General features: G+C 44.5%; 1 protein-coding gene across 1 annotated transcript in view; it reads left to right on the top strand.

Moving 5' to 3' along the window:
• Window positions 1-15,156, top strand: part of LOC115619211 (E3 ubiquitin-protein ligase RNF38-like) — an 80,802-nt gene extending 65,646 nt beyond the window's left edge. Inside the window, exons 6-10 of the mRNA XM_030511258.1 lie at window positions 4,034-4,128; window positions 10,974-11,058; window positions 12,456-12,577; window positions 13,253-13,352; window positions 15,094-15,156. Of these exons, the coding sequence (XP_030367118.1) occupies window positions 4,034-4,128; window positions 10,974-11,058; window positions 12,456-12,577; window positions 13,253-13,352; window positions 15,094-15,156 (465 nt within the window). The remainder of the gene's footprint in view (window positions 1-4,033; window positions 4,129-10,973; window positions 11,059-12,455; window positions 12,578-13,252; window positions 13,353-15,093) is intronic.
• The last annotated feature ends 1,104 nt before the right edge of the window (window positions 15,157-16,260 follow it).

Genomic DNA, 16,260 nt, shown 5'->3' with positions numbered 1-16,260 from the left:
CAGTTTGCTTTCACTTGGAGGGGCGTCCAGTACACTTGGAACCGACTGCCCCAGGGGTGGAAACACAGCCCTACCATCTGCCATGGAGTGATCCAGACTGCACTGGAACAGGGGCAAGCTCCAGAACACCTGCAATACATTGATGACATCATCGTGTGGGGTGATACAGAGGAAGAAGTTTTTGAGAAAGGGAGGAAGATATTCCAAATCCTGCTGAAGGCCGGTTTTGCCATAAAACGGAATAAGGTCAAGGGACCTGCACAGGAGATTCAATTTTTGGGAATAAAATGGCAAGATGGACGCCGCCAGATCCCCACAGACGTGATCAACAAGATAACAGCAATGTCTCCACCAACTAACAAGAAAGAAACACAAGCTTTCTTAGGTGTTGTGGGGTTCTGGAGAATGCACATCCCAAATTACAGTCTGATTGTAAGCCCTCTCTACCACGTGACCCGGAAGAAGAATGATTTCAAATGGGGCCCTGAGCAACAACAAGCCTTTGAACAAATTAAACGAGAAATAGTTCATGCAGTAGCCCTTGGACCAGTCCGGGCCGGGCCAGATGTGAAAAATGTGCTCTATACCGCAGCTGGGGAGAATGGTCCTACCTGGAGCCTCTGGCAGAAAGCTCCAGGGGAGACTCGAGGTCGACCCCTTGGCTTTTGGAGTCGGGGATATAAAGGATCCGAGGCCAGCTACACTCCCACTGAAAAAGAGATACTGGCAGCCTATGAAGGGGTTCGGGCTGCTTCAGAAGTGATTGACACTGAAGCACAGCTCCTCCTGGCACCCCGGTTGCCTGTGCTGGGCTGGATGTTCAAAGGCAGGGTCTCCTCTACACATCATGCAACTGATGCTACATGGAGTAAGTGGGCCGCACTAATTACACAACGAGCTCGAATAGGAAATCCCAGTCGTCCAGGAATTCTAGAAGTCATCATGGACTGGCCAGAGGGCAAAGATTTTGGGATGTCACAAGAAGAGGAGGTGACGCGTGCTGAAGAGGCCCCACCATATAATGAACTGTCAGAGAGTGAAGAGCAATATGCCTTGTTTACTGATGGGTCCTGCCCTATTGTGGGAAAGCATTGGAGATGGAAGGCAGCTGTGTGGAGTCCCCTGGGACAAGTTGCAGAAACTGCTGAAGGAGAGGGTGAATCAAGTCAATTTGCAGAGGTGAAAGCCATCCAGCTGGCCTTGGACATTGCTGAACGAGAAAAATGGCCAGTACTTTATCTCTATACTGACTCATGGATGGTGGCAAATGCCCTGTGGGGGTGGTTGCAGCAATGGAAGCAGAGCAACTGGCAACGCAGAAGTAAACCCATCTGGGCTGCTGCATTGTGGCAAGATATCGCTGCTCGGGTGCAGAACCTGGTGGTGAAGGTACGCCACGTAGATGCTCATGTACCCAAGAGTCGGGCCACTGAGGAACACCAGAATAACCAGCAAGTGGATAAAGCTGCTAAGATTGAAGTGGCTCAGATGTGCTTGGATTGGCAACATAAGGGTGAATTATTTTTAGCCCGGTGGGCCCATGACACCTCAGGCCATCAAGGCAGAGATGCAACATATAGATGGGCTCATGATCGAGGGGTGGACTTAACGATGGACACTATTGCCCAGGTTATTCACGAATGTGAAACATGTGCTGCAATTAAGCAAGCCAAGCGGTTAAAGCCTCTCTGGTATGGAGGACGATGGCTGAAGTACAAGTATGGGGAGGCCTGGCAGATTGACTATATCACACTCCCACCAACCCGCCAAGGTAAGCGCTATGTGCTTACCATGGTGGAAGCAAGCACCGACTGGCTGGAAACATATGCTGTGTCCCACGCCACTGCCCGGAACACTATCCTGGGCCTTGAGAAACAAGTCTTGTGGCGACACGGCACCCCAGAGAGAATTGAGTCAGACAATGGGACTCATTTCCGGAACAACCTCATAGACACTTGGGCCAAAGAGCATGGCATTGAGTGGGTATATCACATCCCCTACCATGCACCAGCCTCTGGGAAAATCGAACGGTACAAGGGGCTGTTAAAAACTACACTGAGAGCAATGGGTGGTGGGACTTTCAAACACTGGGATACACATTTACCAAAAGCCACCTGGTTGGTCAACATGAGGGGATCTGCCAACAGGGCTGGCCCAGCCCAGTCAGAACTTTTATGTCCTGTAGAGGGGGATAAAGTTCCTGTGGTGCACATAAAGAATTTCCTGGGGAAGACAGTCTGGGTTATTCCTGCTTCAGGTAAAGGCAAACCCACTCGTGGGGTTGCTTTTGCTCAGGGACCTGGATATACTTGGTGGGTAATGCGGGAAGATGGGGAAGTCCGATGTGTACCTCAAGGGGATTTGATTTTGGGGGAAAACAGCCAATGAACTCAATTGTATGCTGTTGCCTGCTCTATAACACTTTTATAGCCCACCAGCTAGATATCTTCAGGTCGCCAGCAATTGACCCTGACTTCCCTCCGATCATCACGTCAACAAAGAATGAATTTTGAGGAAAACAGATGAACTCAGCAGTGACCAGACGAGTTTGGCGGTATCATCAGCAGGCAACAACCCAACACTACGTACCATCCCTCCTGCCCTGAAAGACTATTACAAGAGATGGAGTCTGACATCATGGACTGGATGAGTTCAGCAATTTTACAGGGATTGGTCCATGGACTAGGGAATGATATCTTTCTCTGTGTGTGGATGTGGGTGTATATATATGTGTATATATGGGACAGGGGTGATGGTGTGTTGAGAGATGTGGGATCTGAGCATGACGTGAATAGTATGGAATAAGGGGTGGATACTGTCCTGGGTTCAGCTATAGCAGTCATTTTTCTCCTTCCTAGTAGCTGGTGCAGTGCTGTGTTTTTTAACTTTCAGCCTGGGAACAACACTGATAACACTGATGTTTTTAGTTGTTGCTAAGTAATGTTTATTCCAACCAAGGACTTTCTCAGTCTCATGCTTTGCCAGGGAGGAGGGGAAGCCGGGAGGAAGCAGAGACAGAACACCTGACCCAAACTAGCCAAAGGGGTATTCCATACCACAGCACGTCATGCCCAGTATATAAACCGGGGGGAGTTACCCGGAAGCCCCAGATCACTGCTCGGGTCGGGCTGGGTATCGGTCGGCGGGTGGTGAGCAATTGTATCCTCTCCCCTTGTTATTTCACTAATCATTATTATCATTGGTGGTAGCAGTAGTGGTTTGTATTATACCTTAGTTGTGGGACTGCTCTTATCTCAACCCGTGGGAGTTACATTCTTCCCATTCTCCTCCCCATCCCTCCGGGAGCGGGGGGAGGAAGAAGGGGGGGGAGTGAGCGAGCGGCTGTGTGGTTCTGAGTTACCGGCTGGGCTCAAACCACGACAGGAGGTGATCCTGCCCCTCTACTCTCCTCTCTTTAGACCTCACTTGGAGTATTGTGTACAGTTCTGGTGTCCTCAACATAAGAAGGATGTGAGCTGTTGGAACTGGTCCAGAGGAGGGCCACGAGGATGATAAGGGGGCTGGAGCACCTCCCGTATGAAGACAGGCTGAGAGAGTTGGGGCTGTTCAGCCTGGAGAAGAGAAGGCTGCATGGAGACCTCATAGCAGCCTTCCAGTATCTGAAGGGGGCCTTCAAGGATGCTGGGGAGGGACTCTTCCTTAGGGGCTGTAGTGATAGGACAAGGGGTAATGGGTTCAAACTTAAACAGGGGAAGTCCAGATTAGATATAAGGAAGAAGTTCTTTACTGTGAGGGTGGTGAGGCAGTGGAATGTGTTGCCCAAAGAAGTGATCGATGCTCCATCCCTGGCAGTGTTCAAGGCCAGGTTGGACGGAGCCTTGGGCGACATGATCTAGGGTGAGGTGTCCCTGCCCATGTCAGGGGGGTTGGAACTAGATGATCTTAAGGTCCTTTCCAACCCTAAATATTCTATGATTTTATGATTTAAAATGTATTTCAACATTAATTTTTTCCTTTAATCTCCTTATTAAATAAGACAAGAAAATATTGAAGTTTTTCTTCTTTTTTACAGCATTACCCGCCTTTTATGGCTCGAAGACTCACAGGGCGCAGTAGATACCGATCACAGCAACCCATACCACCACACAGCCTGTTTCCGTATGTGCTGTAAGTTCCAAGCACATTGTACTTATAGACTACTAAAATAACTCTCTAAGCTAGTTTATCCCCTCAATGTTTTTTTTATGTTTGGGCTCTACCACAGCATACAGACAGTTCAGACAATCCCAAGGAACAAGAAAACTTGTAGTTATATTTAATGTTTACAGTCTATTTGAACAGCATGCATACATGAAGTGAACAGTTTGATGATAATGTAATTTTGGCATCTGCTGTGCCTCTTCTGTTGAAATCTCCTTAAAGATGTCCAATGTAGAATGGTTACACTTGGTTTTCGAATAATAGCTACGAGTTATACCCATGGTTACATCCTGAAGTCTACTTATATAGGATAAAGGTCTAACAGTCCTTACAAAAAAACCCCAAAACAAACAAACAAACAGCCAGCAACATCGGGCAAATCATTTTACTCTTAATTAATTACTGAAACATAATGAGGGGAGCCTTCTGGGTGTGTTTTCTGGTTGGGGGGGGTTCTTTCTTCTGAATTGATAATCTTTTGAACTTCTGCATCTGATCAAACATTTCTGGAACAGAAGGCATGGGAGAAGTAACATTAAGGGATTATCAATAACCTTTTAAAGTAGATCCTGTCTGCTGTAGTTTAGATGTATGACATGGAATTTATTGTTCTTTGTAGTTTTCATTTTTTAAATTAATATAAAATGCTTAGAAAATGAGGATTTATTTTAAAGGTGTCATCGATGGGGAGATAATCCAACTTTGTCATTTGTTGCTTTGCCACAACATAGTTTCTGACTCTACAGTTCGACTTGCATCAAAATGAATTGCCGAGGTGAGTATCTCCAGAGAGGATGCCTTTAACACCGGAGCGGGGGGAAGCACAGCGTCCCGGAGCCTCAGTTCGGAGCGGCAAGAGCGACCGAGGGAGCCTCAAGTCCTCGACAGGACTTGCCCAGGAGCCGACAGCTCAGCTGACGCGAGCAGCTGACTCACAGGGGGCGGCGCCAGGAGTGACGGTGGCAGATTCAAAAGGGTCATCATCGACCACTAACGATCAATTGCCGAGGTGAGTATCTCCAGAGAGGACGCCTTTAACACCGGAGCGGGGGGAAGCACAGCGTCCCGGAGCCTCAGTTCGGAGCGGCAAGAGCGACCGAGGGAGCCTCAAGTCCTCGACAGGACTTGCCCAGGAGCCGGCAGCTCAGCTGACGCGAGCAGCTGACTCACAGGGGGCGGCGCCAGGAGTGACGGTGGCAGATTCAAAAGGGTCATCATCGACCACTAACGATCAATTGCCGAGGTGAGTATCTCCAGAGAGGACGCCTTTAACACCGGAGCGGGGGGAAACACAGCGTCCCGGAGCCTCAGTTCGGAGCGGCAAGAGCGACCGAGGGAGCCTCAAGTCCTCGACAGGACTTGCCCAGGAGCCGGCAGCTCAGCTGACGCGAGCAGCTGACTCACAGGGGGCGGCGCCAGGAGTGACGGCACCAGCCCTCAGTGGGGAAAAACCCATCCCAGGGAGTTCGAGCGACCAGGAGCGCGGCGAACAGGGCGGGCAGTCAGGGCGTGGCGCGGCAGTTTGCGCGGGCAGCGAACGGGATGGTGAGCACTCGCCTCAGGACCAGGGCCCGCTCTGGGAGCTCTGCCCTGGCGGTGGCCAGCGTAGGCACCCAGACAGAGCCGATGAGAGGGGAGGCTGCGGCGCAGACCTCGGAGTGTAGAAAGTGCCTCGACTGGTCTCTTGAGGCGAGGGCGCGCAATGAACAGGGCTGCACTCGGTGCGCCCTGGTGGAGGTCCTCCTGCAGCAGGTGGCTGAGCTGCGGGAGGCTGTTGGAGAGCTAAAAGATGCCAGGGAAGCTGAGAGGAAGCTGGGCTCCTTGCTCCAGGCCCAAACTGCGCAGGGGCTGCAAACATCTAGCACTGCTCACATAGGAAAGAAGGAGGGCAGCAAACCAGGAAGCTGGGAATTAGTCACGAGAAAAACTAACAAAAAAAGGAGGAAGAGGACAATTAACGACAAGGGGCTGCCTCCTAAATCTGATGTCCCCACCCAGAACCGCTTCGCGGTTCTGCAGGGGGCTAATGAGAAAGCACCCACCACACCTAATGAGCACCCTGCTGATGCACCACTAAAGAGGATCACTACTGGTGCCTCCAGGAAAAAGAGGAGGGTCATAGTAGTAGGGGACTCTACTTTGAAAGGCACAGAGGCACTCATCTGCCGGCCTGATCCAGTCTCGAGGGAGGTGTGTTGCCCGCCAGGGGCTCGGATCAGGGATGTTGCTGAGAGGCTGCCTGCTCTAGTAAGTCCTGCTGACTATTACCCCCTCCTAGTGGTCCATGGGGGTGCTAGAGATATAGATAGCAGTAGCCTGGAGAACATTAAGAAGGACTACAGAGCCTTGGGAGAGGTGGTTAGGGGCTCTGGAGCTCAGATAGATAGTTTTTTCATCGATTCTCCAGGGCAAAGGGGAGGACCTTAAAAAAGCTAGGCGTGTTTGGCAGGTTAATAAATGGTTAGAATGCTGGTGCCATAGTCAGGGGTTTGGCTATTTAGAACATGGGGCTCCATTTGGGAGGCCAGATCTACTGGAGGCTGGTGGAGCTGGTCTGACAAAGAAGGGGAAGAACTGTTTTGGTAGGAGGCTTGCCAGGCTGGTCAGGAAAGCTTTAAACTAGATGTGTTGGGGGAGGGGAGCATTGATCCATCCCAACACTCCTGGTCAGTTGCCAGCACCTGTAATAAGTGCTCAGAGCGATGTAGAGATGTTCCAGCTGCCCCAGCCATTGAGTCGGCTGCATTCGGAGCTCGGCTAAGGTGCCTCTATACAAACACCCGTAGTATGGGGAACAAACAAGAGGAATTAGAGATGTGTGCAAGGCTACGGGAACATGATGTCATTGGTATCACAGAAACATGGTGGGATGGCTCCTATGACTGGAGTGTCAGAATGGAAGGTTACAGGCTGTTTAGAAAAGACAGGCCAGGCAGACGGGGAGGGGGTGTTGCTATCTATGTCAGTGATAGGCTAGAGAGTATGGAACTCTGTCTGGGGATGGGTGATGAGGTAACAGAGTGTTTGTGGGTCAGGATCAAAGGGAAAACAGCAACAGGGGACATTACGGTGGGGATCTGTTACAGGCCGCCTGATCAAGAGGACTCTGTGGATGAAGGGGTCTACAGACAGAGAGGAGCAGCCTCACGCTCGCAGGCCCTTGTCCTCATGGGGGACTTCAACCATCCTGACATCTGTTGGAGGGACGGTACGGCCCGGCACAAGCAATCCAGGAGGTTCCTCGATTGTGTGGAAGACAACTTCCTCTTTCAAGTAATAGAGGAGCCGACAAGGAGAGGTGCCATGCTTGACCTCGTGCTCACCAACAGGGAGGGACTGGTTGGAAATGTGACGCTCCAGGGCAGCCTTGGCTCTAGTGATCACGAGATGGTTGAGTTTGAGATCCTCAGGACAGTGAGAAGAGCATGCAGCAAGCTCACTGCCCTGGACTTCAAGAAAGCAGACTTTGGCCTCTTCAGGAACCTCCTTAGTAAGGTTTCATAGGATACAGTCCTAGAGGGCAGGGGGGCCCAAGACTGCTGGTCGATATTCAAGGATCACCTGCTACGTGCTCAAGAGTGTTGCATCCCGACTAGAAGAAAGTGCAGCAGGAGGGCCAGGAGACCTCCATGGATGGACAAGGAGCTGCTGAGGAAACTTAGAGGGAAAAAAGAAGCTTATAGAAGGTGGAAGCGAGGACAGGCAGCCTGGGAAGAATATAGGAGCATTGCCTGGGAAGCTAGGGACCAGGTTAGGAAAGCTAAGGCCCAGCTAGAATTAAGTTTGGCAAAGGATGTAAAAGATAACAGGAAAGGATTCTATAGATACATAGCAAATAAAAGACAGACTAGGGCCAATGTGGGCCCTCTCCGGAAGCTATCAGGAGAACTGGCTACCATGGATTTGGAGAAGGCTGAGGTTCTTAATGACTTCTTTGCCTTCATCTTCACCAGCAAATGCTCTGACCACACCACGAAAGTCTTGGAAAGCACATGCAGGGACTGTGAAAATGAAGACCTGAGGCCCACTGTAGGAGAGGATCAGGTTCGAGACCATCTTAAGAACCTGAATGTGCACAAGTCCATGGGACCTGATGAAATCCATCCACGGGTCCTGAAGGAGCTGGCGAATGAAGTTGCTAAGCCACTGTCCATCATATTCGAAAAATCCTGGCAGTCAGGTGAAGTTCCCGATGACTGGAAGAAGGGAAATATAACCCCCATTTTCAAGAAGGGGAAGGTGGAAGACCCGGGGAACTACAGACCAGTCAGTCTCACCTCTGTGCCTGGCAAAATCTTGGAACAGTTTCTCCTGGAAAACATGCTAAGGCACATGAAAAACAATGAGGTGGTTGGTGACAGCCAACATGGCTTCACTAAGGGGAAATCCTGCCTGACCAATTTGGTGGCCTTCTATGATGGAGCCACGGAACTGATGGACAGGGGCAGAGCAGTTGACGTCATCTACCTGGACTTGTGCAAAGCATTGGACACTGTCCCGCACGACATCCTTGTCTCTAAATTGGAGAGACATCAATTTGATAGATGGACCACTCGGTGGATAAAAAACTGGCTCGATGGCCACACGCAAAGAGTTGTGGTTAATGGCTCGATGTCCAGTTGGAAACCTGTAACGAGTGGTGTCCCTCAGGGATCGGTGTTGGGACCGGTCCTGTTCAACATCTTTGTCGGCGACATGGACAGTGGGATTGAGTGCGCCCTCAGCAAGTTTGCCGACGACACCAAGCTGTGTGGTTTGGTTGATACGCTGGAGGGAAGGGATGCCATCCAGAGGGACCTTGACACGCTTGTGATGTAGACCAATGCCAACCTTATGAAGTTTAACCAAGCCCAGTGTAAGGTCCTACACCTGGGTCGGGGCAACCCCAGGCACTGCTACAGGCTGGGCAGAGAAGAGATTCGGAGCAGCCCTGCAGAAAAGGACTTGGGGGTGTTGGTTGACGAGAAGCTTAACATGAGCCAGCATTGTGCGCTTGCAGCCCAGAAAGCCAACCGTATCCTGGGCTGCATCAAAAGAAGCGTGACCAGCAGGTCGAAGGAGGTGATCCTGCCCCTCTACTCTGCTCTCGTGAGACCTCACTTGGAGTATTGTGTACAGTTCTGGTGTCCTCTACATAAGAAGGACATGGAGCTGTTGGAGCGAGTCCAGAGGAGGGCCATGAGGACGATAAGAGGGCTGGAGCACCTCCCATATGAAGACAGGCTGAGAGAGTTGGGGCTGTTCAGCCTGGAGAAGAGAAGGCTGCGTGGTGACCTCATAGCAGCCTTCCAGTATCTGAAGGGGGTCTGCAAGGATGCTGGGGAGGGACTCTTCCTTAGGGACTGTAGTGGTAGGACAAGGGGTAATGGGTTCAAACTTAAACAGGGGAAGTTTAGATTAGATATAAGGAAGAAGTTCTTTACAGTGAGGGTGGTGAAGCACTGGAATGGGTTGCCCAGGGAGGTTGTGGATGCTCCATCCCTGGCGGTGTTCAAGGCCAGGTTGGACAGAGCCTTGAACCACGTGGTTTAGGGCAAGGTGTCCCTGCCCATGGCAGGGGGGTTGGAACTAGATGATCTTAAGGTCCTTTCCAACCCTTACGATTCTATGATTCTATGATTCTAAAATAGCACCAGCATATATGATTCAGTGAAGTGGTTAAACTTTGCGTTGTGCATTCTGACAAAGTCTGCTCTGATGTTATAGCAGCTTGCCTGTCTACTCAGGGACAGTGTGTTGCAATCATTCCTAATTAATTTAATTAGATTGCATTTATAGTGCTGTGTATTTTTTATTTCTATGGTTGTGCATTAAACTTTGACCCATATTACTGTCTTTGGATGGAGATGCTTTTTAACTTAAAAGAAAAAAACCCAGGAAAATGGTGCGCTCTTGCCTTTATATCTGAAGAGGTTCTTCTATGGCCAAATCTATGTTATATGGGAATGTATAGTTGCTGTCAATGTAGAAGTAGGCCCAGTACTATATTGTAATTATCTTTATGTGTATTATCGAAAAGGAGACTGAGGGGCAAACTTATTGTTCTCTACAGCTTCCTGAGGAGGGGAAGGGGAGAGGGAGGTGCCGATCTCTTCTCTCTGGTATCCAATGACAGGATGCATGGGAATGGTTCAAAGCTGCATCAGGGGTGGTTCAGACTTGACAGTAAGAAGCATTTCTTTACCGAGAGGGTGGTCAAACAGTGGAACAGGCTTCCTAGAGAGGTGGTCTCTGCCCCATGCCTGTGAGTGTTTAAGAGGTATTTGGACAATGCCCTTAATCTATGTTTTAAGTTTTGGTCAGCCCTGAAGTGGTCAGGTGGTTGGACTAGATGATCACTGTAGGTCCCTTCCAACTGAACTCTTCTTTCTTCTCCTCTCAAGTGCTTGAATGCTTTTGTATTGGGGAGCTAAGTGAAGTTGGGTTATTTATCTTTGTTTATACTCTGTCTTTAAATAATTCAAATTTAAGACCAGAAACTCTGATCAATATTAATAGTAACTCTGTGATGCAGGCTATCAAGAGATTAATGACTGTAATAACACTGTGCCTTATTGTAAGTATGAGATGTCATAGCAATGTACATGCAATTTAAAAATGTAATGCAGCGAGTACCAAAATGTGGCACAATTATCTTTCCTTTGACTTCTTTACTTTTAATTTGAATTCTTAATTTCAAATTTAACCTTTTTACTGGTTCTTAGGATTTGTTGGTTTAAGAAGGATCAGTAACGTAACTCTACCTCTGCCATATGTTTGCACACTTTCCTTCAGGAAGATGTTGTCTAACTGTTGGGGTTTTTTTATGGCAGATCAGTGCTTCCGGTGCCACCTGCAGTTGGACCAGCTTTCAGTTTTGAGTTGGATGTGGAAGATGGAGAGGTAGAAAACTATGAGGTTGGTGTATGAAGTACAAATTCATGAGGAGCAGAGGTTAACTCAATACATGAACTTAAATAGTCTTTTGCTTTTCAAAGACAAAACCAGGATTAAATTTAATGTTTATGAAGACAGAATCTGGAAACATTTTTTCATACTAGTTTCTAACACTGGATGTTAGAAACAGTCCTATTTTGTATCTATTGCCTTTCCCCAGAATCTATCCTTTCAGAATAGTGATTGTTAAATTCCTTAATTTTCCATTCTAGATGTAACTCCTTTCATTTAGCTTGATTTTAAAATATCAAGCATAAATATCCTTTTGAATATGCTATAACTTAGTACTTTTTATGTACCTTTCTAACTTTACAGACTAGTGTTAGCATTATAGGATTAATTCGGGTAAATGTGATGTTGGCAAGAATCTCTTAATATATATTTTCTCTTGACCATAAGGAGAGTACAGCAAGTCACATATTTTGAAATAAAATGCCATCAATGTCTTAGATAATTGAGGGCTGATCCCAACTCTTGTCCTTGCTGCTTCTCAGGCTGTTGGATTCCCATCAGATTCTGTTCAGAAAACCACAGCTGCTGCCTACCCCTCCTCATGTATCTATTTCTCCTTGCTTCTGCTCAGAGCTGTGTATTTATGCAGTTGCATAGCATTTACAGTGTAATGTCAAGCTTTCTTATAATTCTTCTTGTGCTAGTTAAAAGCATCATCATATTGTAACTTACATATTATTGCTTTATGTTCTCTATCAAGCTGATACCGATGCTTTTCTGGAGCCCTTCATAAAGGAGCAGAAATTATTTACATGAGGAGCACTTTGGTACAGTGTTCTACCTGTATGAATGAGTAGAAAATTTAATCAGAAAGCATCTCTATTCAGTTTGATGTCATGCCTTTGTTTCTGATGGTTCAGCATAAAATCTCCATGTCTCAATTCAGACCAAGGAGTGGAATGGGAGTCAAAGGTTGTCCCTTTAAACTCTTGGCCACATAGAGCTAGGCTCCTTGCATATTCCTAGAAAGCAAGTTTGTCAACATTTTCTTCTGGTTACTCACACTACTGTGAGTGGGATGGGGGAAGGGAGGTCATTTCCAAAACAAAACATGTATCAAGCTGTGAATACAGCTGCAGGAGTGATTAACAGTTAGGTCATGGATATTTGGAAATCTCAAAGATACTATCTTATGCAGTTCATAAGGTTTCATCAATGATCGAACTTTGAAAGACATCTTTCTGTAGCACTTGCAGTTGTAGAGAGAGAGAAGCAAGACTAAATGTGTCTTGATGTGGGTTGTCCTACCTGGTAGGATAGTGATGTGGCAGAATAAATCACTTCTGGTAGAGATGGAGCTTGTTTGAGCAATGAATGTTAAAAAGTCCAAATTCCTTGTTTTGTAGGCACTGCTGAATTTGGCAGAACGTCTAGGAGAAGCCAAACCACGAGGACTGACAAAGGCAGACATTGAACAGCTTCCATCTTACAGGTTCAATCCAAGTGATCATCAATCGGAACAGACACTGTAAGTGCATCTATCTCAAATTTACTGTGTTTCCATTCTTTCAGGCCACAGCCTCAACTAGGCAAATACTGTAACACAAGATAAATTTTCTTAAACCATTTTTCAAATCAGATATCATTTATCTTGCCTTTAAAATTCTGCATAGTTTCACTTCAGTTAGATGTTCAAATTTAGCTATTCAGTATTTTTTAAAAGTTTTCCAAATTTTTGTTTGGCATACTAGATAGTAAATGGCCATCATCAACTTGGAATTCACCCTATATTGAAATATTTACCAATTACTAAAATTTCCAGTTCTCCTGAAAGAGCTTTTGACAGTCTTTGAGGTTTACAGTCATATTTTCTTATTCTTAAGATGATTTTTAAGACTAATTCTGTTTGAAAGATCTACATAACAGAGAAATGAGATATAGGTGGGAAGCAAGTGAAAGTGCTATACAGTGCTGTCAAATGTTTGAAATTTTTTCTCTGATGAAACCGTGGTGAACAAAACAAAAGCAATTCTTATTTTACACTGGTCCACTAGAGATCTATACCCACAAAAGTTTGATCACTGTAGATACTCCAGTAGGTTTAAAAAAACCTTTTGCAGACACACCTAATAAGTTCCCTATAGAATAGAAATTATTGTTATTGAATGGGAAAGTTTATAGATATTTGCTGTCTTTTTTTTAGGTGTGTCATCTGTATGTGTGACTTTGAGGCAAGGCAGCTACTTAGAGTCTTACCCTGTAACCATGAATTTCATGCCAAGTGTGTTGATAAATGGCTTAAGGTAAATAAAATCTGTGTTGGATGAAATTTATAATGTCTTAGTTTGTAGTTTCATATTTTCTTTAGTTTTCTACTGCATTTCATCTCATTTCCCATTTTTAATATTTAGGCTCTGAAGTAACAAAAAAGGGCACAAGCTGAACGGATCTTCTTTTTGTTGTCTCCTTACACTGTAGAAATATTCCTTTTTAGCAGTTAACAAAATATATTTCTTTGTAATAATAATTGGAATAGGGTCATTTTAAAAGGTAGAAAGTGCTCCTATAAGAATTCCTGGCTTTATGCATGCTATGAGATATTATTTCAAAACAATTTGGGGGGAAAACCTAGAAGCAGGACAGCTCAATAAATTAACAGAATAGCAGTGGTACAGAAGGTGAAAAGGACAGGAATACAGTTTGGAAGATGATATGTAGGGAGACATCTGTACAAGCTGTGTTATCCAGACCTACTGCTAATAAGGTATTCGTACCTTTCTTGTCTCACTTCTTTAAAATTCTATTCATATTTACTTTAATCTACCTGTAGTCTGTACTGCAGTATCAAATATTCCACAGTCCTATGTGAATGAAGCATGTCAAACATTTCCTAGAGAATTATAGATGCAATCTTATGTTACATAATTTTAAGATATATTTTTAAAATAAAAAAGTTTTTATGCTTTGCTGACAAATGTATTTCTATAGACAATATACATTTTTAACTTGGATAAAGTCCTATAATTTCTAGGCTTTATGAAGTCAAGGAAATTACTGCCTTATGCATATGGTAGAATATCCTGTGCATAAAGTATTGGCAGTAGTCTTTTGGCTAATGAAGCATCATGAATAATGATTTAAAAAAAAAAGGAATCTGAAAAAGCTTTGTGTTAGAGTACCCAATATATTCTAAAGCTTTTACAGAATCTAGTGCTGGTGTAAATGTTTCCACAAAACTGCCTTTTCTTTTTTTTTTTTTTTTTTTTTTTCTAATTTGAATGAAATATGTGCTTGGGTTCAGAATACTGTAGAACATGTCTGAGAATCAACAAGATGACTATAAACATGTTGTTCTAGCTTGAAATATATTTTTTAAAGCATGTTAACATTCATAGATATTTATTTAGACTGTTTTATACAGCAATTGTCAACTCAAATTAACATATGCAAGTGTCAGTACAGAATATTTTCCAGTCCCCTTCTATTAATGTCTGGTCTGGGGCAAGGCTGAAGCATGTTTCCACACTGGACTTGTTAAACCATATAATTGCATAAAGCTTAGTCATGTCGAGAGCAGTCAAGAGAAAGTGCTGGATTCTTTCCAACCCTAACTATTCTATGATTCTATGATTCTGCATTCTTATGTTACATTAAGCATTTTCAATTGGCAATCAAAGGGTAGTGAAGATAACCCTTAGAGATCAGTAAAATGGGGAAAAAAAAAAATTTTTTTCGGGGCATTTTTTGTTTTAGTAATCTGAAGTGAACTGTAGTATAACTGCATGATAGACTTCTGCTCTTATGCTGGGATAATGGGGTAGTGAGAGCCTAAAGAGCAGTGATTCTCTCTGCCCACTGTATATTTTTTTTTTTTTTTTTTTTTTTTTTTTTGTTGAGTTTACAAAGCATCTAGGTAATTTTCACATACTCTAAAGCTCTAAAGTAACTCTAAAGTCCCTTTTGGGTACTCTTGATCACTGCAGGTGGCAATTTCATTTTGTTTCTGTCAGTGCATTAAACTTTATTTTATTTCTGGTTTTACAGGCAAATCGTACCTGCCCAATTTGCAGAGCTGATGCTTCAGAAGTGCATCGTGATTCAGAATGACTAAACTAAGAGCACAAATCTGGTTGAACTTACCCATGTGGCTTCCAACATTCCCTTTACACAAAAGAGTCAATGGACATTTCTTTGCACTGTGTAACTTAATCAATTATAAAGCTTATAATTAGTCTTCACAATTGTGGGATTGCTGTACTAACTGTGTGACTGGAAGTCCAAAGACTTTTTTTAGCTTAATTTTTTGCATGCACTAACCTTTCCTGGGTTTTGTGTCATCATTCTGGGTGTTCCTGTGAGATTACAGTGGACAATGATCTTTTAGCATGTGCTTTTATAAAAAGTGGTAGCTCTGAATAACATAGCAATCTACCTTCAGATACTGTGAGAGGGCATGAAGGGGCGGTGGTTGAGAGGATGTGTGAAATGCGACTGGGTGTGTATATATGTTTGAGAACATATATACCAGCATGTACTAAGAATGTATGTATGTAGTATTAATTATGCTACAATCTATAATCTTATGTTATTTAAACAGTACTAGTACTGTACACTGTTATTTTCCCTTGTGTTTGGAGTCACACACTGAATGCAGAGGGTGCTGCAATTATAGACATTTAATATTTCCTCCCTAATATATATAAATAGACCTCTTTACTTGCTATTTAAACGGATGTTATACTTCCCCTTTATTAGAGGCTTTTAAGTGTACCTCTAAAGCATGTGTTCATTACTCAATATGTCGGTAACCTTGGGTTTTTTCACACGATAGGAAATCCAACTTTCAGTATGACAGGTTTACTGCTTATTTTATCACTATAAAGTTGCAATATTGCATAACTTAGTTAACAATATTAACGCTTTCAATTGGTGACTTTAATGTTGAAGCTTTTCTGTTCTCCTTCTCAGTTCTTCTAGATGGGTTTTATTTACGTTCTCCAAAAGGAAGCTGAAAAGGTGCTAAGGGTCTTGCGCAAATTTTCTTCACTTTGACTATTATTATACTTGCTAAGTATGTGCTCCTTCAGTATATAAAGATTGGCTTTAATCATTTATGTTCTCTATTTACAATTAAAATAACTTGTAAGAGGATATGATTTTATTCCTGTGACTTAATGAACAAAATAAAATTTTTAATGTGTGGGGTGGTTG

The sequence above is a fragment of the Strigops habroptila genome, chromosome W, assembly GCF_004027225.2.
Source record: "Strigops habroptila isolate Jane chromosome W, bStrHab1.2.pri, whole genome shotgun sequence".
NCBI classification, from domain to species: domain Eukaryota; kingdom Metazoa; phylum Chordata; class Aves; order Psittaciformes; family Psittacidae; genus Strigops; species Strigops habroptila.
The sequence above is the reverse complement of the archived record's forward strand: the minus strand, read 5'-3'. Positions and strand labels throughout refer to the sequence as shown.